The 24,621-nt window shown below is 44.3% G+C and overlaps 1 protein-coding gene across 2 annotated transcripts in view; it reads left to right on the top strand.

Annotated features, from left to right (window-relative positions):
* Window positions 1-304: 304 nt before the first annotated feature.
* Window positions 305-24,621, top strand: part of YPEL2 (yippee like 2) — a 46,792-nt gene continuing 22,475 nt past the window's right edge. Inside the window, exons 1-4 of one of the 2 annotated variants that reach the window (XR_001413276.1) lie at window positions 311-439; window positions 5,571-5,883; window positions 23,705-23,748; window positions 24,532-24,621. Coding sequence is in view for 1 of the 2 variants with exons in the window: in XM_014953180.1 (XP_014808666.1) it covers window positions 5,767-5,883; window positions 23,705-23,748 (161 nt within the window). In the remaining variant the exon portion in view is untranslated. Of the gene's footprint in view, window positions 440-5,570; window positions 5,884-23,704; window positions 23,749-24,531 lie in introns of both variants that reach the window. The other variant, XM_014953180.1, reaches the window with a different exon arrangement.

The raw sequence follows: 24,621 nt of genomic DNA, 5'->3' as shown, positions 1-24,621 counted from the left end.
CACCCATATGCTATTTAAAATTTCTTGGCTTTCCTTTGTGTTCCATGTTTAAATTCAGAATGGTCATCCTCTCTTTCAGGGCCTTTCACAATGTACTTCCCACCCTCCTGCCTTCAGATCATCTGGCTTCAGCTTTTCCAAAGCTGTTGCAGTCCTGTGTGGTAGGGAGGGTCTCCAGAGCAGCCCCAAACCAGGATCTTTTGTTGTGGTACTACATCATCAGAGTATGAAAGCCCCTTTAGCTGTGCCAGGTGTCTCTGAGGGTTCAGCATCTGAAATTCTGACACTAACTTTTATTCCATAGGGAAGACTGACAAAACTGGGCATTAAACTCAGACTCCAGTTTCAGCGCCTCACCTTAGAGACTAGCCTTCCTCCTTCAAACTGCAGTGCATTAAGTGATGCTAAGGCAGTTTCCATGTCAAGAAAACCCTGGTAGGTAAGTGTGCTTACCTCAAGTATTTTCTTAAAATTGCCTTGTGGCCTTGTAGACACAGAGAACTCTCCAAACCCGATTCCTCATGTGCTCTCATTGCACTCGGTGTAAGTGTATCTCCAGCTCTTTCTGTATTAATGAGAAGAGACACCAAGGAATAAAGGTTGGGTTTCCAAACAGATGGATTTTTTTCAAAGCAACTTTCAAAAGGCAGCTTTTCATAGCGTTTGCTGTGTTCTAAGAAGTATTTAACAGACTAAAGTTTCTTATATCTTAAAAAAATCAAATAATTCATAAAACAGACTCTCAGACCCAACAAACCTGTTGTTTGTCCTGCCAGAATGAACAGGAACATTTGCATCTGAGCTGCACATGGGTTTTATGCAAAATTAGCCTTGTGCATGGTGGTTTTTGTTCTCTGCCATTGTGGCATATGGACTCGTACAGGCACTAGCCTTGTCTAGCAAGTGTTTGGCACAGACTTGGCATTTCTCCTTTTCTGTGTTTCCTGAATTGCCAACAGCTCCAAGTGAAAAGAGGCTGCTGGGCAGGTAGAGGGTGATAGACTGAACCAAAAAGTTGTTTGAATGGCAAAATGTATGGTGGGGTTTTTCCTTCATGGAGGTGGCATCTGCTTAAAACTTGGCAGGATTAAGCAGGGCAGCCCAAACACACACAGTGTGTGCAAGCAGGACACTCAGCTGATTCTCTCACCGATAACCACAATAAACAATGTTGATAAGCTTTGCCCCTAGAATTTTTTCTTTTGTCTAAACCAGTTTTCTGAGTTCTCAATAACTAATTAATATGCATAGATTTCTGTTCCATTGACGTGAGCGCATCCATCCCAGAGATAAATTTCTCTTGAAGAATGGTAAAAGATTGTGACAGATATTAATCTCTAACAGTACTGGGCACAATGATAAAGTAGTCAAAGCATCTCTTTGTTTTTTATAGTGAATGGAATGACTCCACTAATGCCCACTGTCAGTGGGGCTGATGAACATTAAGTCATCATTCTGAAAAACCAGAGGCACAGCCTAAAATCATCACCATACCCTTGTTTTACGGTAGAATGAATGCACTGTTAGCTGTTAAATGTATTTTAATTCAAATGTGTTTGCTACTAGGACAGGAAGAAAATACAGGAGGTTGGTTTTTGCATTGCTGAGAGCCATGGATCCTATTTAATACATCCTGAGATGATATTCAAGACAGAAATGTGTCCTTACAAGCTGCTAGCTGTGCTGATAGGCTGTAAGAATGCATTTCCTACTGGTTTTCCTTCCTCTCCCTTCCTATGAGGACAGAGCTCTTGGTAGATAGCACACACGAGAGATCAGACTGTCAGGCTGAATGCTTTACAAAGGTGGTGCCTTTGTAAAGTGTGGCTTTATATGAGCTTATCTACAGTTCTTTTTCAGGGCAGTTTCTTACCTAGGTTTCCCACTAAGATTGTAGCTCACAAACCTTTATTCTTTTCCCTGCCCTAAGCAAAGAGATCGATTTGGTTTGCCTTCTCACCACGGTAATGAGAACAGGAATTGCAATTAATCTTAATCTGTGCTCTGATATCATCTTGCTTCAGTATTTTTTTTGTCCACTTGTAAAAGGTCAAATGTTTTTGCTGACGTTAAATGTGTTAGGAGATCAAATAAATGAATGCTCATTAAATGATTCTGCAGAAAGCTGCATGCAGCAGATAATTCGTGTGTGCGTTCATTTCTCTGTTAGATAAATGGAGTTGTAGTATTTCCTGTTTTACTTGTTGTTCTGGAGCATTGTTGCTTAGGAGGCCTGGATAGAGGGGTCAGCAAACAACAAATTTGGGATTGCTCTTATATTATTCTGTTTGGGTATTGTTTATGTCTCCATTTGGCTTTAAGGATGCCTGTGGACTGCTTTCTCCAGCTGCTGTGCTGCAGGGCTAGGAAGCTGATCAGAAAAATAAATGTTTGGCATGAGAGTATGGGAGGGAAGCAGTAAATCTGGTGGTTGGTGTATTTACTTACCCATGCTGAAGAAAAGGAGAGGGGATTGCACCATTTCATTATGAATCAATGAAACCTAAGTTTCAGACACAGTCTCTGTTTTCTCATTCAGAAATGAGGTAAAGTGATTGCCAGTCCTTCCTTGTGCTTCCCTCCAGATGGTCTGTCCAACGTAATCTGTTTCTTTCAGACAGAGCTTGGTGCTGTGCCTTGGAATCCAATTGCATTTGGGCCCAGAAAGAGCACACTTAGTCTTCTGCTTCCGTGCTTTGGAGGACAAGGCACATGGCTCACAGATCCGTTAAGGCTGGGATATAGCAAATCGGCTGCTGAATCAGGGGCTTGGAATTTGTGGATGGTTCTGTTGTCTTGTGACTGTAAAGGTTGGCACTTGGTTAGTTCAGGAAGGCTGGGATGTGTTACTTACATCTAATCAGAAAATAAGGAGGGGTTCTGCTTTGGTGTGCATCTTGTTTCTGGCCTGTTTCAAACTTGGGGTTCAGTCCCCAAAGTGCCCCTCACCTTGGAGGGGAAAACAATGCTGTCTAATGCAAAACTCAGTTTTGACAGAATTCTGGTGCACGTGGAGAGCTGGGATGGGATACAGGTGAAGAGTGCCTGATTTCTCTTCTCTGATTAGTGTAAAAGACAAATCTTGCTGAAATACAGAGATGCAGCCGTGTACCACATAGTGCGCAGGCAGTCTGCTTAGCTAAAGGTTGGCCAGATAAATTCCTGGCAAGGCCTGTTTTTACTGAACAAGAGGAGGTTTAGTTACTAACAAGCTGGGAAGTGAGCCCTTCTGTGTCAGGATGGGTCTTCCAAAGCTCTCGCTGTAACTTTAATTGGAAAAGGTTAATCTGATTAGTTAGTGTTTGCAAAGAGCTTTAAGGATGAGAAGTGCTATGTAAGTGCTGACTGTTATGATCATGATAGATATGCTTTATCAGCAGTTTGCAGGATGAGCAAGGCTCTTCTTTTTTTTCCCATTTGACTGTAAGGGAGCTGCCTTCTGGAGAGCAGAAGAAAAATATTTCAGAAAAAAAAGAAAAGGGTATCCTGTTGCTTCACAGGTGTCTGCCTCCTGTTGAGCACTGTGCATGGTCATAATGTAATGAAGATTTGACTGCACCAAATGATGCCCGTGTGAGCCTATGACAACCCTCCAGTATAGAGCTTGTAGGAGCTGATACTGGGAAGCTTGCAGACAGGATGCCTGGCTTTCGGGGATTGTCCAGCTGTAGGTTCAGTGGGTAATGCTTTCAGAAACACTAAGGCAACTTGGATGCCTTGAATTTTCTTTTTTAGCAGTGACAAGAAAACTCAGGAGCAGTGTTGGAAGACAGGGGTTTCCATGAACGGTGCTTAGGTACCTAGATGATGAGGTTTTTTGCAGATCTTGCTGTCTGACAGTGATCACACATGAGGCTTCCCAGCAGACAGCAGTAACAGATTCACAGGCTGAGTTTTGTTGTTGTTTTCAATATGACTTGGAGAGTTTTGTCATGGAGAGATACTTCTGACTGATGCTGACACTGGGCAAAAGGGATAGTCTAAATGGGATGCTTATGAGTTCAACAGAACTGCCTCCTACAACACATTTTTTGGGTCCTGCCATCAGTTCCCCCTTTGATTTTTCCTGGTGTTTTGCCAGTTTCCCCTTTAGCAAGCCAGAGGGGGATGTATTTCCTTAGAATGGTCCCAGTCCATCAGTTCTCTGCCGCGTACCTTGAGCTGGTGCGTGGCTGGTGCTGTCTCTGGGAAGGCACGTCCTGCTGAGCAGCACCAGAGCCAGCTTAACACGCAAACTCCAGCGAGCTATTTTAGCAGTGTAGCAACATAATGACCTGGGCTGCCTTTATTCTAACCTGGAAGATTATCAGCTGTGCTTCAGGCAAGTTACTCATACTGGCTTAGAGACCAGCTCTTAAGTTCTTGTGCTTTTGTTTTGTCCACTTCAGAAATTTCCATTGCAGTTGAGGTGTGGGGGTTTTATTTCTCGGTTTTCTTGGGTTTTTGCAGGTTTGGTGGTGTTCCAGTATTTGATACACAAAGTGCAGACTCAGAAACTCAACAGAATCACATGTTTTATGGAAAGGAAAATCCTCATGGGAGGAGCAGCCAGAGTTCATGATTAATTTCTAGAGCATGCATGCACGCCATGTATCAGGGAGGGAGGGGACCTGCTTCCTTTATCCCTTATGCTTCTTCCATCCTCAAAAGAAACATTTGTAGCTGCTAAGCCTCATAGATGTGGGATCTGAAAAACTGATTTCTGCCAATAAAAAAAGACCCAGACTTGAGCTGCCTTGCAGGTTCTGCCAGATGACATTGGATAGTAAAAAGGTGTTTGCATCCTCAATAGGATTTTTAGCTGTCTCTTACTATCAAGAATAGTCTTTGGAGGCTGTTCTTGCTTTGACTGTTGTCAGATGTTTGGAGTTAAAAAAAAATACACCCGAATGCCCTTTTATAGAGTAGCTTCTACTTTCAGAGCTTGCAGGGAGTTATAAAGAGTGTGATGAAGTAATCATCCATTTCCCATGTGGAAACTAGGGCAGAATGGAGAGAAGAACTGGTTTGGTGACTCCTGCACTTTCCTGGTGGTTGAGGAAACCCATGTCCAGCTCCCAGCTCTCCCGCAGACTTCCGGAGTGTCGCATCCGTGAGTCACGCAGGGCAGCAGCCAGCAGGGCTGACACTGGGTCCCATCTTTCTCTCCAGCTAACAGGGCCCAGCTTCTCCAAGGGCTGGTGCAGGGTTGGACCTTGATGTGTGCGGTTCCTCAGAGGTGTTTGGGAGACTAGGCTTGATGAAAATCATTTTTTTAGCATCTTTGTGGCTCTGTAGTCACTTCCAAATCCATTAGGTGTTAGACTAGAGATTGTGAGCGTTGGAGTGATAGGAAGATGGTCGATAACAGAAGCAGGAAGATGTGAGGGCAGTCAGCAAGTCAGTGGCTGAGCTGTGAATAGAACTCTGTCCTCCTTGATCTAATCTGCAGACATCACACCCGTCTCCTGGCTGCTCTGACTCTTCCCTGCTCGCTCGATCAAACCCAAAATCCTCCTGTGGACTGGGAGACCGTTGTTGCCTTTGAGCTGAGCGTTCTGTCTCTGTTCTTTTTTTTTTTTTGAACTCAGGTTGGTGTGAAGTTCCCCGTTCCCTCTGCCCGAATCTCTTCCTCTGAAGCGGTCACCAGCGTGTGGAGCCTGCCCCACACCCATCACCTGCCAAACCACGGCCTTTACCTGTGTCTTCCGGTGTTTCCCGTGCGACCCGTCCTGCGGGAGTGCCTCCTGGGCCACCCCAGAGTTCACCCAGCGCTCAGTGGCTCCAATGGTGAAGATGACAAGGTCCAAGACTTTCCAGGCATATCTGCCTTCGTGCCACAGGACCTACAGCTGCATTCACTGCAGGGCTCATCTTGCCAACCACGATGAGCTCATTTCCAAGGTACGTGCATGACCTCACCCCCAGGTGCTGGGTGGACGCCTCCTCCCTGGGGAGCGGAAGGGTGCGTTCGCTCGCATTGCAGGTCAGTTGCTGTTGGAAATCACTGGTCTTAACTGGTACCACAGTTTTTGCTTGGAAAATGGGCTCTCAGCCTGAAGGATCTATTTGTGAGCTGCCGTTTCTGTTTTGAGTGAACTTGAAAATAGCTAGAGGGGACAGGTGTCCAAATTTGGGCCTCTGGAGTGCTTGCAGGTGGTCTGTCTCTTCCTGTGATACTGCCTCTTCCCTCTCCAGCTGTAAAACTGCACTAGCTGATGGCTGGGACTGTGTGAATTACTTTTCTGATACTTGTTGTTCATGTACGTGCTCGTCAGTGTAGCTGAAGGGTTGTTGGATGGTCATGATTTGGAGGTTTTTCTGATACTTGTTGTTCATGTACGTGCTTGTCAGCGTAGCTGAAGGGTTGTTGCATGGTCATGATTTGGAGGCGAAGTGTCTGGAGATGTTCTCTCTGTTAAACCCTGAGCTCTACCAAGCGACTACACTAAAGCGACTATTTAAGGGAAGGCTCTCTGATGTTTCTACTGAGATGTAAGATGGCTTTCCAAAGCCTGATGACTTGTTGCTCAAACCCTTGTATTTTTGCCATATCAAGACACTTTGCAGTGAAAAAGCAAGGGGTGGATGGTGGGATGTGCTCTGAGCTGGGAAGGGTGGAAAGATTCTGTCCTGTCTTCTGATCTGTTGATCACAAAGGGAATGGTCTTGAGAATAAGCTAAATGAAAAGCTTTCAGAGCCAATAAGTCAGGGGCCTTTGATGCAGAGGGAACAGACCAGTAAGAGGATCTCTTTCTGAAGTGTGAAAACTGAACTTTTCTCAGAGTGTCTGTTGGAGCCTGCAGTGCCTGGCTGTGGTCAGGCATCAAGTTTCCAGGTTTTGGCTGCCATAGCAATCAACTATTCCATAAAGTTTACTCAGCTTATAAAACTTGCGTTCAGAAAAAGCAGACACGCCATAAGATTTATTAGCTGAGATGAGAGGAAATTGTGCCGTGAGCTGTGTGTGTGCACGTGCAACTTCAAACCAGTTCAGCTTCTTGGAGAGAAATGCCAGGATCAGAAGGGACAGAGGTGCTCTGCCTGTTGGAAAGCGTGTAGTGCTTCCCCTCTTCCTGTTTGTGCAGAAAAGATTAGAACTGTGTCACTTTGCACCAAGGGCATCTGTCTTCACAGGGCTGACATCTCAGCAGCTGTGGGGCTCTTTTGGATTCTCCATGTTGGGTGCTCAGACCTTTCTTCCATCGGAGGCTGTCTCCTTCCTTTTTCTCTTGGTAGGTTCATGGGCAGGGTTGATGCGCACTTCTGATGTTGTCTCCATGCCAAACAATTCAATTTGAGTATTGTGGTATGAATAATGCTGATTGCAGACTGCTTCAATTTTGGTTTTTGCAGTTTCTGAATAGGCAGGCATCCTGTTAGGCTATCGCTTGTGAGTCATTCTGGGCCTCATGGGGGCTCTTCTTGTTCTGGTACAATTGCAGTGGTTCTTAGCAGAGCTGTCCTTGAGGGACTGCAAAGCCTCATGCTTTTAAAGAGGAGGAGGTTGTACATTTCCTCAACAGAAAGAAGTTTTGAAATGTAAATGTCAACAGCAATCTGTGCCCAGGTCTGGATGTGAAATACATTCAACCTCTCAGACAAGCTATGTGACTTCAGGCTCCTGTGCTCAGTTGAGATATCCATAAAATGGGGTAGTCACTCCCCTGTGTTTCCATTGGGAGAGTTGTTACCAGCTGGATTTTGTGTTGGGACAGAATATGCTTTACTGAATAAAGAAGACTTGTTTTACTTAGTGCTTTTATGGTGGTGGATTAGAGTTTGTGCTCTGATTTTTTTTTTTTTTTTTTGATGTGGTTGATCCCAGCCAGGGAAAACACAAGGCTATACATTCCCAGTGATTTTACCTTTGACACTTCCTTCCCCTCCTTGTTCCATGTCCATGATCATTCTTCTCCCCTGTGCCATGTGGCCAGCTTTGCAGGTAAGGAGCTCCCAGCAGGGCAGTGCTAGTGCTGCAGACTGCTTGGAATTTGAGTTTCCAGCCATCAAGGCACGCAGTGACTGCCCAAGAATGCTGACTGCTAAAATACAGACACAGGAGGGAAGGTATGAAAGCACAATATGAGGCTATGCATATTGAATCCTGGAACTAAGAGTGCTGCAGTGCTTGTGTCTGCTCGTTATAAAGTTCATTGTAGGCTGTGGTGTAAATTTGTAATAGTGTTGGGACCGCGTTGTGATGGAGCACTAACGGGTCATGCAGCTTGAATGCAAAGGCTTTGGGGTTTTAGGTTTTATTTCTCAGAGTTATAAACTTTAATAAGATACATTCTTTGTATAATTGAAAACCTTATAAAAGTAATTGTGCAATCATAATTTGTACAACTGGCCATTAAACTGAGAACAGAAGGGCAGTCCCTGCCTCAAGGGGTTTCCAATATGTGTAGAGATTTTCCCAGGCAAACTTTAATAGTCATCTTTTTATCTGTTTGAGTTAGGTTTTAAACATCTCCCCGAGGCCTTCTGCAGTTCTTTCATCACAGCCTTACATTAGCATCTGAGAACCAGGCAGTGCAATTGCCATGCTTGTTTTCCATATGAAAATGTGGCAAACGGGAGGGAAGAAAGAAGAGCCATGAGAACTGAAAAGGGAGTGGGAGATTTCGTCAAACCAGAGTGTTTTCTCGGTCTGCAGCGTATCCCATCTTGAACCTGACTATGTCACTTTAATCAAAACAGCCCAAATGACACCATCGTTGGAAACGTTCCCTAGAAAACAGGCTTTTATGTAACAGCAGGGTGTTGGTGATTTGGCTTGATGAAATTAATTCCTCTATTCCTTTTTGCCCCGAGTTGTGCAGAGACCACATGAGAGCTGTACTGCTTTGCATGCCATGAGCTTTTAGCTCCTTTGGATACATACAAATCACAGCCTGGCTCGTGCCGTTGGCTGAAACACTATCTGGAGCTCAGTCCTGGTATTGTTCTGTGTCAGTCCATACTTTATTTCCTCTTCATCTCTGAATTTCCCCTCTTAGCCCTTCAGCACCAGTGTTAACTTACTCTCACTTCAAAGTGTTCTGCCAGAACTGGGTACCTGAAACTCTTTGTCAAATATGCCTTGGCAGGGCAGGTTTTGCTTTCTTTTCTACTTGAGGAGAACCTTGTGCATTAAAATGAGTAGAAGGTTTCTCAATAAGCTACTGCTATTTAAAGAAAATAATCGATGCTGAGGCTTTTAAGAAAATCCGAAGCTGTTACATGAAGCCAGTTACTAAAATGTTGCCTGCTTGCTTGGCCTTTTATCTTCTGCAGCCAGAGGGAGAAAGTGGTTTAGTATGTCTGATTTGTAATAAGATCTAAATTGTGGGTTGGATCGTCTGGCCAAGAAAGGTCTTTATTGACTTAGGAAATATAAGGTGATCAGATAGATTGGGTGGAGTGAGTAACTAGTTTTCCTTTATATGTTCATTCGGTGCCTGGGTTAGCATGAGTGGAGGTTCTTGTTCCTTGTAGCAATGCAAGATTTAAAAATCTCTGCCAAAATTAGTACATACTCTTGTTTCATTGCTTTTTCCAATACCTAAATGGGCTGAGACTTTGGGAACTCAACCTCACCCCGCAACTGATTCCTGTGTGACCTTGACAAAGTCACTTAATGTCTTTGTTCCTCCTTTCCCCACCTGTATAGTTGAAATGCTGCTGTTTTGTCCAGTCTGCTTGGAAGATAAAGCTTTGGAGCAGGTACTGTCTGCTCTTGTCAATTAGTACGGCGTGTCCTAATCCTCTTTGGCTTTACTGTAAAAACAAAAATACTGTGCCAGGCGACTGTAGTTAAAAAGCATATTTCAATACCTTCCAATTGCCAAAAAATAAGTAAAATATATTTGTTGTTACATTTACCCTTCCCAGACACAACATCCCATGGTTTTTGAGAATGTTTAAGAAAAAATGTGTTCGATAGTCAATAGTGGCAAAACCTCTCCAGGAAGGAGACAGAGGGACTTTTCTTGAGAAATGTGCCTTCATGTCATTTTCTAGTGGCTCCTGGGGGAACAGCTAATGTAATAGACATTCAACACTGTAAATATCATCTCTTTCTCAAAGTGGCAGATGTGATGCTGGTTTCTACCTACTCTGTGCTATTCAAACTCATCGTCAGCCTTTTCTGTTTGAATTCATATGTACCTGGTGTCCAGTGGAAAAGGATGGGAACAGGAGCAGAAAGATACAGGCCAAATGCAGCTGCCTTGGTGTCTTGCTGACTTTTTTGCTGCATGAACAAATAATTCAGCAGAAATGTCCCTGATTATGGAAATATGTAGGGAATGTCTTGTGGGCGTCCTGCAGTTTCTCTTTTTTTTCATGAATTACTGTGATCCAACTGCTAAACATTATGCAGTGATGTATCCTCTGAAGTTAGCCTAAGGCTTGCCAAGGAAGTTTAATGTTTTCCTTTGATGTCTGCACGAGACCCTCACTGAACATGAATGTGAAATCCTTCAACACAAAGGGCTGCAGCTCCTCTAGCACACAGAATTTAGAAAAAGTAGAAAACTTGTGTGTGCCTGACTTTCTCACTTGGGGTTGGACTGTTAGCTAGGGAACACTTAGAAGCTTTCTCTTTTATCTTCTTGAACAGAAGTTGCAAGGTTTGTAGGTAAACCTTGCTCCCAATCATAGAGGCCTGGCTGGTAAGTTCTGGAGCCTGAGCTGTTGGTACAACAGCCTCTTGGTGAGCTTTATGGTGTGGTAAAAGCAAACTTTGCTTCGTGTTGCAACTTGGGGATCTTAAAAAGATTTGGAACTTTGGTGCTGGCTTTCAGATCAGTTGTGGATGAATTTGGCTACTTCAAAGTGAGCACCATGTATAGCTGAAGTAAGCAGCAATTGTTGACATTTTTGGTTTGGTTCCCCCCCTTCTTTCTTTGAGCGTGTGGGGAAGGCAACATGAGCACCATGTATAGCTGAAGTAAGCAGCAATTGTTGACATTTTTGGTTTGGTTCCCCCCCCAGCTTCTTTCTTTGAGCATGTGGGGAAGGCAACGTGTAACACTTTTAGTTCTTAGCTTCTAATGAACCATCCAGTGTTCGTATGTCAGTTTGCCTTGAAGACATGAAGTTATTTGCTGGGGGGGGGGAGTATGCACGCAAGCTAAGACAATAACCCTAGAAATGTGAAGTGGTGGTTTCAAAACTTTCATCTAATGGAAAAAGAAAGAGGCATTTAGTAAGTATCCAAGACTAATAAAGTGAAAATCCTGTATTTCCGTCACTGGAAAAAACTGTGTGTGGGGTGAGGCGAGTATTCCCTTTTCATGGGTAAAGTTCTTACTATTTTTCACTGTATGAGGTTTCTTCTTGCTTTAAAAGTAGATCTTGTTACTTCCCAAATATGAATTTAAGTTCCCAGCTTCACAGTAATGAACTCTTAAGGCCAGGAGGAGCTATCACATCTGACCTCCTCTAGAGCATGGGCCAGTGGATTTCATTGTGATTGCAGCGTGTCTTTCAGAAAAAGCATTTAGTCTTGATTTGAAGGCTTCAGGAGGGAAAATTCACTGTTCCCCATGGTCATTTTTTCCAGTGGTTAATCATCCTTACTATTAAAAATTGGAGACTTTGAATTTAGATTTGTCTGGCATGTGCTTCCCATCACGGCCATTATTTTCTTTCCTTTGCTAATGAAATAAAGGTAGGTGTTATAGATCTCTGTATCAAAGGTTCTGCTACAGTAACCAAGGTCACTCTTGATCACTTTTTTGATAGGCTAAACAGATTCAACTTTGTCTGTCAGGGTGAAATGTTATTTTTTCCAGTTCTGTATAATTTTTGTGGTTCTCTTCTACATCTGTAGTGTTTCAACATCTTTTTAGGAATGGAAACAAGGCTGGTCTCATTGTTCCAGCATCAGATTTACAGCCTGTGCATTTCATAATTGTATTAGCCTTGCTGGCTCAGCCCCGCACCGTAAGCTTCTGTTCATTTATTTGCTGTTAGCTCTTTATGCACCAGGTTTATCAATTTTGTGCACATTTCTAGCAGATGTCCAGCAGCTTTTGGATCCTGCTTTTCAGCTCTTGTTCCCTAATGAATTGTCGCTTTTAAGTATTACTCAGAGCTTGCTCTTAATTACAAATATTGCTAGAGTTTAAGCTGTACGTGATGAACAGCAAAGCAGTTCTGTGAGAAGTCATTTGAGTTTTTTCAGCTTTCCCTTTCTCTGCTGTGAGCTTGTGGAAAGGTTTCTTGTAGTTCCTGGCTTCTGTGAAGTTTAAAATTAAGTGCAAATTGAGGGGCTTTCACTTCTCACTGGGACAATGTGTCATCAAAATTGTTAAATGGGAGCTTTTTCCTTCAGCATCCTGACCAGGAGACTGAGCCTTGGGTGGGTGGAGATGAATCTTGCAATCACACCCCTCCCCAGGACACCTTCATGAGATGGATTGGTGTCAGCTGTCCTTGCTGTGGCTGTGTTGCAGTGGGGAAGAGGGGAGTGGGTCTCGAAAGCTGTTGCTTAAATACCTCTCATCAGCTCTGAGAAGCCTTTATTTGAGAGGGAATAAACAAACAGAAATGCCCTTTGCAGGAAAAAGTCAGGATATGAAATCTGAGCTGTGTAATGAGGATTTGTAATACCGACGATGTAGTACAGCTACCTAAATTAGATCTTTCTGTCCTGTGTAATTGCTTCCTCTGGGGTTTACCCTACAAGTTACAGTGCTCCCTCAGTTCCTGCTGTCTGTAATGGGAACTGAAGGCAGTCAGGATCAGGCCTTTTATTTAGTCAGGATGTGGTTGTTTAATAGAAAAGCCCAAGGTAGTTTGTACCTCCTTGAATAATTGTGTTTATACGGCAATTAATTGCTATGTGATTTTAAAATACTTCGTTCTGTTCCAAAAAAGAAGGAAAAATGTAATCATTCAAAATGGTTTAGAATTCCCTATCGGGGAGGAGGGACAGGGTAAAAATGGATTTTTCTAATCCATCACTTTCTTCATGGAAATAACTCTCCTTTCATCTACTGCTTCCTCTGCCTTAGAATTGATGACCTGGGCATAAATAAAATATTATTCCCATTTATTATCCAGGGAGCTGCCAGGGACGAAGGACAGTGAATCATCAGGGTTTTTGCTGCAACTGCTGCAAATCCTGAACAACAGGAGCACGGAGTTGTTCAAGTCTGAGCCTCCCTGGGCTCGCTGGGTGGTTCAGTTGTTGGCCCTTGCAGTTGGAAGAGGAGGAAATGCCAGCAGGCTCGAAGGCTTGCTGAGGGGGTGAACTGCCCTATGAACTTCCCATGCAGGTGTGTACTTCTAATCTCATTTATAGTTGCAAGAACGAGCCCAAGAAAAACACAGAAACGAGTCTCACAACTAACACCTCTGGTTTAATTTGTAATTTAGTGACATACGCAAAAGTGTGGGGGCTGTGCCAGGTTGTGGGGTTTTTTTTCACATACTGCCTCTTGGGGAGAAGACCCTGGCTTCTCAGGAGGAGCCTCTTGTGATATTTTCTATTGCGGTCTTATTTTGTAGTAGCAGGAAATGCTGTCAGAGAGCTCCACATCTGTGTTATGGGAGCTGTTGTGTCTGCCAGCAAGAAGCACAAAGTCTGGCCTCTCCTGGAAAGGGGCCTCAGCGTCCGTCTGTCGGAGGTGTTTGGCCTGACAGTTTTTCTCAGCCAGCAGAACTGGAGCGGGCAAGGATTGAAGCTTGAGAGCACAAGGAAACTCCACCCAGAGTCCCCTCTCTTAAAATACTCAGTGTGTTTGTGTAGAAATCCCAACTGTCAGAATAAGTAGCAATAATGGAGGTAGAAACTGAAACTGTCTTTATCTGAAACCTGGGATTTAAAGGTTTCCAGTGATCTCTCTCCTTTCAGCAGTGATTGTCACAGGAGGGATGAGTTAAAATCAGATTAACTGCTTGTGGGGTGTCTCAAATATGAACACCTCAGTCCATCTCTGAGAGGAGAGGCTGGGCAGAAATGCAGGGGTGGGTACACACGTCTTCTGCTGCAATCCTGTTAGAGTCTGGTGTGGCTGAGAAACCTCAGTGTCAGGTCCTGAACAGAGGACCTGTTCAGTTTCTATAGAAGACACATCTACAGCAATAAAATTAATTTCAGTACCATAATCCTTGTTTTATATTAGAGACAACCATTCAGAACTTACGCAACAGATTGAACAAAGAAAGATAACTTCTGCTGAACTTCCTCAGGAGTAAGGTGTACATATGGTGGCTTCATCTCACTGCAGAGGCTCTTATCCAGGGACAGAGAAGAGCTGCTGCCCTGGATGGATTTGCTTTTGCTGAAAAGCAAGTCTGCTCTCATCGTCAGCGTTGGCGCTATTGTGAGCTTAGCGGTTGTATTAATGGAATACAGTGTTCCACTGATACACGCAGAGTCGCTATTATGCTGCTAATTAAATAACTTGTTGCATTAGCAGTTTCCATTTTCCATCCCAGTTTGGTCTTGTGTTTATCTCTAAAACCCATGGAGTGGTAATAACTAATGTGAAAAGAAAGGGCTGTGCCCTCCCCCTGACCGCTGCTTTTTAAAATGACTCAATGGTTGGATGCTTTTGGCTGGTATCAACCTACAGGAAGACAGCAGCACTCAAAAATGGGGTAAAAACCCCACAGCTGCTGCTGTAGCAATTGCAAATTCACCAGAATAAAATGTGTTTTTTCATCTCTCCATATCCAGAAAGACAGCGCTGGGCTTTGCTTTCATATTCTGTAGTTTCTCACAGTAAAGAACAAAGTGCTTTTCTCCATATTGCCCTTTTGCATACCAAAATGTTAAAGGTTTGCGGTCAATGGATGTCACTGGCAACTTAAATACTGGAGAAGCTGAACTTTTCTCAACTTCCTGCAGATCTGGGAATGGTGGTGTCAGTTGGGAATGAAGCTGTGGTGGATCAGGATTAGCCACCAGTATGGCCCCAGGCCCAGCATGAAGCATCCCCCCTGCTTGGGCTGCAGAGAAGAGGGGTCTCTGTCTCCTGTGGTATTCACTTTAAAGGCAATTACTCTGCTACTGAATCTGCTTTGTTTCCCATGGTATTTCCATCCTTTTCATCTTATAATCGAGTTTTGAAGCAGAACAGCAGCAGCCAGAGACCATCAAAATCACAAGAGAAGCCCCAAAATATTGTGAAGTTTTATAGAAGTAATAAAGTTGGTGTATTTCTTTTATTTGTCTTCAGTTGTTTGCGCCTTTAGCATTCACATTTTGAAATTTCACTTTGAAGTCCGTGGGCTAGAAACACATTTAAAAATAAATAAGAGCAGAGTCCAGAAGCCCAGGGCTTTAATAAGGAAGCGGAATAGCAGAGGGCTCATGATAACATGATGAGATTTAACAGTGTTGCATTTGAACTGAGTCAAAGTCTGGAGGGAAGCCTGCCAGGCGTGTTGGAGGGAGAAGGGGCCAGAGCAGTTTGCAACTACTTTCTGAATTTTGACCTTTTTTTACAGAGCTTTGCTTAGGCTTTAGCTTAGCAGAGTGGTGCCTTAAATTGCGTTAGAAATTTTTGTACTTGTGGCAAAACAAAAGCCTTAATTTTAGGTAACTTGTATTTCCCTAAATACTGATTTTTGTTAATAGCAAAGCCTCCAAACGCATCTCTCCTCTGCAACTATGATATAAAATTTCCCTTTGAAAGAAATCTCTTGCTCTCCCCTCCGGTGCTAATGGACAGTCGTACTGACACATGAATTAATAACTGGGAATTTAAATGGGTCAGGGATCCAGGAGCAAATGGGTATGTACAGTCTCTCTGCCTGGGAGCAACACAGCCCCGTTGGAGCGTTGGTGTCACCTTCGTGTTGTGCTGACGTGTGTTGGAGAACCGCTCCGATGAGCAGGACAGAGCCGCGTTTCATGGCTCGCTTCTGATGGGCTCGGGCATCTGTATGGTCCCGTTTGTTTTCCATCTTCCTGAGAGCATTGATGTTCTAGAGATAACGCCACAAAGGGTGTGCTGAATGTCCTCTTGTGGTTTGTGATACTTTTTTTTTTAGCATTTTTGGAAGTCTTGTGAACAGTGCTGATGTTTTTTTCATCTCGGCTCCTACAAATATGAAAAGATGGGAGAATCTCACTTACCCACAAAGGGTGTGCTGAATGTCCTCTTGTGGTTTGTGATACTTTTTTTTTTAGCATTTTTGGAAGTCTTGTGAACAGTGCTGATGTTTTTTTCATCTCGGCTCCTACAAATATGAAAAGATGGGAGAATCTAATTTAAAAAAAAAAGCCAAACAAACAAAAAACCCTATTCTGAGTCCTTATTTAAAAAAATAAAATGCAGCTACTACTTAAAATTGCCTGAATTTTGAGCCAAGCTGAGTATTTTAAGGATCGGGAGGGGGGAGGTTGGCATGTGGCACTGGAACACTTGGATTTCAGAGCACAGCAGGGTCTGTGATGTGAAAGCTGCCTGAGTGCTAAAGGGCTCTTGTAGGTTGGAGTAGGTCTGAAGATGGCTTTAGCTGGCAGTGATGGCTCATGTCTTTCAGTCTGTTTGGGAAGTCTGTCCTTCTGGTTGTGGCACAGAGGACTTAGACCCAGCTCACGCAGAGCTGCTTCTGCAACGTGAAACAGTTCCAAGGGGTAAAGGTTCTCCTCTTGCACACAAAGCAGGAGTTGATGCAAAAATGGGCAAAAATGGGATGTAGCAGAAGTGTGAGGTTTTTTAGTTACTGATAATTTGCTCTGTTACATTGACCTTTTCCCTGACGGCATCACCGTACAGAGAATTTATATCATGGGAGGCAGAGGTGGTGCCAGCGGGATGCCCTGCTGGTGTTTTTGCAGGTGTGTGTGTGTGTGTGCTCAGAGCTTTTGCCCTGTCTGGCTGCAGTCTCTCCCCACCTATCCTGTGCTGTGAAAGTGCTGAGTTAGTTCCTGTTAGGACAAAAGGCTCTTATCAGAAACGTGGCTCAGCCCTGCTCGTGTCCGGTGTGGAGGGAACCAGGGGGTTGAATGAACACCTGCTGCTGCCAGGAGGCAGAATAAAAAACTAATAACATCTCCTGTCAGAATTAAAAAAAAATAATATAAAAATCTTGTTACATCTTTCATCTTTCCAGTCTGTGCACTTTCCTTCTCACAGACTACGTAACCTGAGACAGAAACACAGTGTAAAACTGCTCAGATGTAGCTGTTCCTGGGATGAAACACGTCAGACTCATGAGTTATTCACTGTGTATTCACTCAGCAACATAAACTGCAGGGGAATAAGGCCATGCTGAATTAATTGAATTACTTCAGAGATGAGTTTGGTCCACTAATTCCATATCGACTTTGGGCTTTAAATAGCATTAAGGACCCACGTTAAAACTCAATTAAAACTCAGGACCGCAGTTAGAACAGGGTAAGGTCACATCTGTGCGTGGGGTGGAATAATGTAACTGGTTCCCTTGACATGGGTCTGTATCTCACATAATCGGCGCAAAATTGAATCTCGGTTTAATCAGATCATTTACTGTCCCTTCTGTGAGGAAGAACAAGGTGAAATTAATGAAGCCTGAGGAGGTCTCTGTAGTCTGCATGGATACAGGGACCAGCTAATTGAACTCCTGCTCCCTTGGGAAATACTTGAGAATGATGCAAGTAGATGGTTGAAATGGCTCGTGCTGTCTAGGGCAGCCCCCACAATCTGCAGCAGGTATTTTCATACTTCTATTTTTCCAACTTTCTTTCCACTGCACAGTGACTCATGAGTAACCTCCTCATAGAGTCATAGTACACCTAGTGCTGTTACCAGGCATAGTGGTTCCTCTAAACACATGGACTTACTTTTTTAATCAAATCATTATTACCGTAATTAGTAGGGCTTGAAAGGTGCCATTAAGGCAGAGCTTTCTGTGTGATACTGATTGTTAGGTGGGATAGCAGCTGATAGGGGTTGGGATTAATTACTAGAGGGAGCGGGATGAGCATGAGAAGCGCCTGTGTTTTAGAGCATATCTTTATAGGCAAACCTTTGTGTGCTTCAGTTGGATTGGCATCCCGCTTTGGTTGTACTTAAAGGTCTCCTCTCCCTATTCAGATTGTGTTTTATGAGAACATCTCATCCTTAGGTGTTCAAAGGCTAAATCGGCAGCAAGAATAGATAAATCCTACAGGCAGTGTTGTGGAAATGACTAGTAACTTAAAAAACAAACGTCGTAGATGTAGGTGGGAAGTAAGATGATAAAAGAGCTGTCTCTGAATAGGCGTTAGATGAATTTTTCTCCCACAGGCTTTGGTGCCTTTTAAACCCAGGAGTTCATGATACTGTTTTTCTTACTCACTGAATTGCTCTGTCCCAGTGGGGATATGACAAGCGCAGAAAACATGTTCTTTTTTGAAGACTCTGGATGGCTGTGGTCATTTGGCTTCTCCTGATGCTACCATTCCACGTTGCCTGGGACGTGCTGATGGCCAGTGATCCCTGGCAGTAGCTTTGGCCCTTCTTGTTCCTCTTTGCATCCTTGCAGTGAGAATTATTTGTAGCTTTCAAGAGCGTAGCGTGGAGGGGGCACACTCTGTTCCTTTTTCCCCTTGTACCTCTTTGGGACCAGTTGCTCTTTCATTTTTGTTTTATTGGCTTCTTAAACGGCTGCCAGCTGGATATAGGTGAGTGGGGGTGTTCAGCCCTGCAGTCTGCAGAGAACAAGCATCAGTATGGAGCCATTTAGTCCTGGCAACTGCTTCCTATTTGTTCCAGATGATTCCAGCCAGCTCTTTTTTTGTGTTTAGCCTATTGTCGAATGCCGTCACAAAGACTTGGGGTATTAATCCTATCATCTGTTCAGTGTGTGGAACTGCTGAGTGGGCTGCGCGCTGAATGAGAAGCTGTAGGTACCGGGGAGAAGGGATATGGTGCGTAGGCGTGTTTGGAGCACATTCAGAATTCATGCCTTTCCCTGGCTCTACTGATTGAATGTGAAAATTTCCCCCTGTGTCTCCAGCGGTCACCAGTAATGGGAATGTGCAAATGTGAAGGTCTGGTGGCAGTGGGAAGGCAGGTGGGACACGGAACAGGCTGCAGTGATGGAGGGACATAGCCCTCCTCTGCCTCCGTGGCTGTCTGCCTGCTGTTGTGCTGCTGAAGAAGGCTCTGAAGGAGTCATGCATCTTGCTCAGAGCAAACGGAACAGTAGATTCAGCTCTTCAGATTGAGGCCAGAATATAACAAATGGACTAAACCAAAATGACAGCTCCCAAGGTTGCGGGTGTTGAATATATAAGGATTCAGCTTTGAGGCTGGGTTTGCAGGCTGAGTCCATCTCTTAACGAGCAGAAAGTGGCTGCCACAAAGGAGCTGGCGTTTCTTAGATGCTGGCTGTGTGTTACGCTGCCTTCTGCGGCAGATCTGGTTTAACGGCGTCTGCGAAACCCAAACTCCCTCTCCTGCAGACTGTCTCTCGCTGGAGCTGCAGTTCTGCACTGTGGTTCCCTGCCAGCAAATTCAGTTTGAGAACTTGTTCTCCGAATGACTTGTGTCTGCCCCCATACTGTGATTATTAAGTAGTCTGTGTGATTGCCCTTTAAACTGGATCCGTGATATGGTACAAGGAGAAAAAGCTATTTCCCTCAACCCCCCCCCACCAAGTATTTGTTTTTAAAAAGAATGATTCCATAGATCTAATTTGGAATCAGCACAGCTGAGGGGGCCATAATGAGTGTCTGTAAATTGGGTGACAGGAACTTCTTAAACCAGAGCAGCTGCCAGAGGCATCTTAACATGGAGCTTCTGCTGTAACGAGAGACAGCTTTGGCAGGCGAGGATCTGCAGCCAAATAGCTGACTCCAGGCTGGTGGTTCCCCACCTGGGTCCTCAAATCAGCACTCCTCGGTCCCTGCAGCTTTTAGGTGCCTCCACGCTGAGCAGAGGAGCACCCAGGAGCGGGGAAGGTTTTTGAATGTGAGTAGTCAGGAGGAGAAAGCAGTTGTGCATTGCACATCTCAAAAGCATGTATTGTTTTTTTAGAGGGCTCAGGCAGGATGGGGAGGGAGAGCTTTGTTGCTGGCATATACAGATGTGTTTCCAGCCAGACATTGAGTGTTAGCAGTGCAGAGAAAAATATGTGCTTGGGCTTTCAGTGGGAAACAGCAACAAAAAAAAAAAAATCCTTTCCATTTCTTTCAGCTGGAAAGTGATGCCAGGAGCTGTTGTTTTAGAGAATGAGAAGTCTGGATTTATAAGCATGTGTGTGAGATACACCTTTGAATGTGTATCAAGGAAATTTACACAGAGAAAATGCATAGCATAGAGAGTAGGTCTTACTGCTGACTGTCACTGTTCAGGGAAAACCAAGCCTGTAGTGGAAATCTCTTTGTATGTTTCCTAAATAAATAAATAAAGCAAAGAACATCTGTTTGTGTATAAATAGATCTGTTTCTTCTGGTTTCATTGTGCCCACAGCATGTGCCAATTTCTTTGGAGGGCCAGAAGAGAAGGAAAGTCTTCAGGAAAATGTTGAGGTTACAACTCCCAGATAAAACCTGCCTGTGGTACCTTTATAAAGGTACAGTTGGCTTAGTCTTGCAGAGAGCAAACGTGCTGGTGAACTTGAGGTGGTTGCCAGACCTTTCTGGCTTCTTTTTATATGGTTTGCCAAATCCTTAGCTAGCTGGAGGGTGAACATTAAGACAGGCAGCAGCACTGAAAGCTAGGCAGTGGGATGTTGAAAAATTCTGCTTGGGCAGGGGATAATTAATGTGATTGTTTTTTTGCAGTGATTGCCCTTAGATCCCCTGAAGCGCTGGCTTGCGCTGGAAGGAAGGGCACCTCTGAAAGGATGCTACTGTCCCCTAGGAGTGGGCTGGAAGAGTGTCCACTGAGCCCCAAACACAAAGCTGATGGGTTTGGTTTTGTTGTTTATTAAAGACAGGCCTTTGTACAGCAGTAATGGAAAATCCTATTTCTGTACCAATAAAAACTTTGCTCCCATGGTTTGTTGTTATTGGCAAACTTAGTCACTTTGGTGTTTATGGAAAAGTATTTGCTGGGAAGGACTGGATGGTTAGCAAGCTTCATCTGCTTTCATTTTGCTTTGATGGCACACAAGCTGCTGTGGGACCTTCTGCTTCATCCCTGTACCCCATCCACAGCTCATCCTTCCAGGCTGCTATCCCTCCCTGCAGCGTGGACAGCCAATGTCCCTGCTCCTTGCTGCAACAAGGTAGAGTGTTGCCTGGGTCTGGCTTGGACTCTTCTTTCTGGCCTGGGGGGCAACAGTTCTGTCCCTGTTCCTACTTTACCACACAGGAGGCTGAAACAACACAGTGTATTGTGTAGAAGTCAGTCTACACCTAGTTGTGTGGGGTATCAGCCAGCTGACAATAACAATAATAAAGGACTTGAGTGCTGCAGAAGGATTAAAAGAAGCTTCTCTAATAAATGCAATTATACAAACGTGCTTGAGCCATGTGTCCTATTTAATTCCTGCCCAAGAAAAGAGGCATTCCTCAGGGCGCTGCTTTTGTCTGAGTGAAAGAGATATCTAAGTGCCTCAGGCATCCTCTCTGAATCCAGAGTGGCTCTTCTGTGCCTTGGGTGGCAACTAATACTGGGCTTCAGATTCCTCTGAAGAACAGCTATTCCCCCAGGACTGACTCACTATTTTTTTGCCAGGCAGTGACTTTATGCTTGGCAGAGCCCCTGCTGCCATGCAGACCTCACAGGCAGCATTCCTTGCTGGATGTGTTTCCCTGCCTGCAGTGCCCCGTGGCGTTGTGTTTGCCCACAGGGCTGCCTCTGCTCCCTGGTGAGGAGCCTTTTACATACGTTCCTACAATTGGGGATTTTCTAGTGGGCCTTCATCACTTCTAGAGAGTACCTTGGCACCAAGAAGGGCCTCAGGCTAAACACTGTGACAGGCTGTACTTGTTCTCTTGTCTGAAGGACAGTTTTTAAATCACACCTTTAATGTGTTTTGTTGTCTCCTGCTGGTCAGTGAATTTCCCATCTCTGCCCTTCATGTGAACAGGACTCATGATGGAGAGAACATCTTCCAGGCTGTTACAGAGCTGCTTGCCGTTACCCCAGGCAGCATCCAAGAAATACTCTCTGGAGCTAATTAGTTGGTAGCTCAGCTCTGGCAATTAGGACCATTAGCTGGAAACAGAGGAGGCAGTTGATTCATGCAGATGTGTGTAGATATAAGAAATGGGGTCCAGATCCATCTGCATCCATCTGTTGGTTTTCAGGCATGGCTTTGACTTGACTTCTCTGTGAGGCAGCGGTTGGGCAGGCGTAGGGATGCATCCTTAGGGCTGGACTGATGGAAGGGGACAACCTGGGAAGCACAAGGACCTCTCAGAGGTTGCTTTATGTGCTGCTCCAGGGTCAGATCACCCTTAAATGACCAGTGTTAGTGGGCCAGGGATGTTAAACCTTGAATGTTTTTCTCTTTCCCTCAAAGCTCTTTCTCCCTCCTTTTCCAAGTATTTAATCTGAAATCGTTGCTCATCTGTAGAAGCTGAAGTTTTAAGAAAACCATTAAATATTCCAAGGTTCCTGGTAAGGTGCAATGTGAAGGATTAAATGGTCCAGAAAAGCTGCTCTTTGGCTTTCCCAGCTCCTTGCCCCTCAGTGCATACATTCCCTGAGGTATCTCATAAGGTTACTTGCGTGCAGAGAGTGACTGTGCCTTGCTCATAAGCACCAAATGTTTAATTCAGTGTGTGCTTGTCAAAGTACATTAAAAATGCAGGTAGCACTTGCTATGTGTGAGCCAGCTCCTGGAAGGGAGGCACTGGCACAGGGTAACGTTACGGCCTTGTCACAAGTGGATCCTGCTGGCTCTCAGAAGTGTCCTGCCTACCTGCAGTGTCCCACCGGGCTGCTCCTGCCCTGCTCTCCTCCAAATCCTGCCTTTTCATGGTGATGCTTAAAGATCCCAAGGAAAGGTGGAGCAGAGAGGATGTGCCATGACCAGTGATTATCTGGTGTGGTTTTGCTACTATGTGGTTCTCTCTTGTCCGCCTTTATCTCTGTCCAGTTGTATCTCATCCTGTGTTTAGATCAGTCCTGAAGATCTCCCTGGCATCAGTGGGAATGTGAAGGCTTGCAGACACCTCCCCAAGGTTAAGGTCTTCTGTAAAACCACTAGAGTAGGGGTTGTATTTGAGTGCACAAATAGGTCCCAGTCTCTTGGTTTGGGGCTCAGTGTCCATCTGTGCAGCTTCCCAAGGGGAATTCGCGTGCTGTCAAGTGCAGCAGCCGTGTTTGAGAACTGGCAGTGCAATGGGAAGCCTCCGGGAGCACCTTGTTTTTAGAAAAGAGATTGAAATCGATATTTGGCAGCCAGGCTGCATGAGGTAAGGTTGAGGCAGCAGTGAGAAATTCATAAACAGAACGTAAAGGGTGAAAGCGGACAGTGCTGGGATATAAGAGAGAAAACAGCTTCACTCTTGAAAAAAAAGTACATTGGGCTTGTACGGCACTGGAAGTGCTGGTAGTACCAGGTGAAGTTCCCAGTGGGCTGCTGGTGTGCCTCCTGAAATGGGCAGGCCTTAGGGCTGGAGGCAGCTGCTCCCTTCTTCCCATCTGTGGGACAAGACCTCTGTTCATCAGTGCTCATCTCCTCACGTTTTGCTTTGTGCTCCTTCCATCTCGAAGGCTGTAACGATGTGCGTTTCTCCAGCCCTGGCTGACAGTTGCTATAACTACCACTGATGCAGTTGGGGAGGGCAGGTCCTGGTTTAGCCTGATTTCTACCACCCAGCCAACTGAGTCTTGTTTTCTTGCCTTTCAGTCCTTTCAAGGAAGCCAAGGACGAGCATACCTCTTCAACTCAGTGTGAGTATAACTTTGTACACATCACCTCTGCATCTCTTGCGATAGAATTAAGAAAACCCTCGTGAAGAAAAGAAACAAAAGGATAGTCCTCCTTTAGAAAACCTCTGCCTGAGACTTGGGAGCTTGCTGAAAATGCTTGGAGAAAGAGACGTGTAACAGCAATGATTCATATTTGATTTTATGTTGAGGTTTCAGATAAGGAGCTAAGAGAAGGTGGTTTTTCATCATCTCATTGAGAAATAAGATCTAACAGCTGAGTCATTCTCTTCTCAGAGAATGTAGTTGGACCAAAGAGTCAAAGTTTTGTAAAAGTAGAGAGTAAATAATATCTAAATGCGAACTTTTTAGAGCTAGCGTAAAAAATAAGTATAATTTTCCCAATAACTGCAAACAGTTTTGGTGAGATCACTGCTAGGATGTCTTTCAGAAGAACTGATTTCAGTTACATTTTTCAAGTTTCCATTTGGGAAAGTAAAAGTACCATTTTATCAATTTGAAAATGAAAATCTTCCTCAAATGCATAATTAGTGCAATTTACTAGAATATTATTAATCTCCTGTCCAAAGCTTTATAGAATTTTTAGTTGAATAAAAATTCTGTTTCACCTTTTCATTCTGTTCAGGAGCTGCAAGAGGTCTTTGTTTTGGTCACAGCTGTGGTACTCAGTATCCTGAACCTCCTGCTTGCGTTTTTAAATTCTGCCATGAAATGGCTGTCACCTTCATTGTAGCATCGTGCTGTGGAAAGACACACTAACAGGGAGCATCTCTCCTTTTTCCCCAGAGTTAATGTGGGTTGTGGCCCTGCAGAGGAGCGGGTGTTATTAACAGGATTACATGCGGTTGCAGATATTTACTGTGAAAACTGCAAAAC

Source organism: Calidris pugnax, unplaced genomic scaffold (genome assembly GCF_001431845.1).
Source record: "Calidris pugnax isolate Ruff unplaced genomic scaffold, ASM143184v1 scaffold133, whole genome shotgun sequence".
NCBI lineage: Eukaryota > Metazoa > Chordata > Aves > Charadriiformes > Scolopacidae > Calidris > Calidris pugnax.
This window is presented reverse-complemented; position numbering and strand designations above follow the sequence as displayed.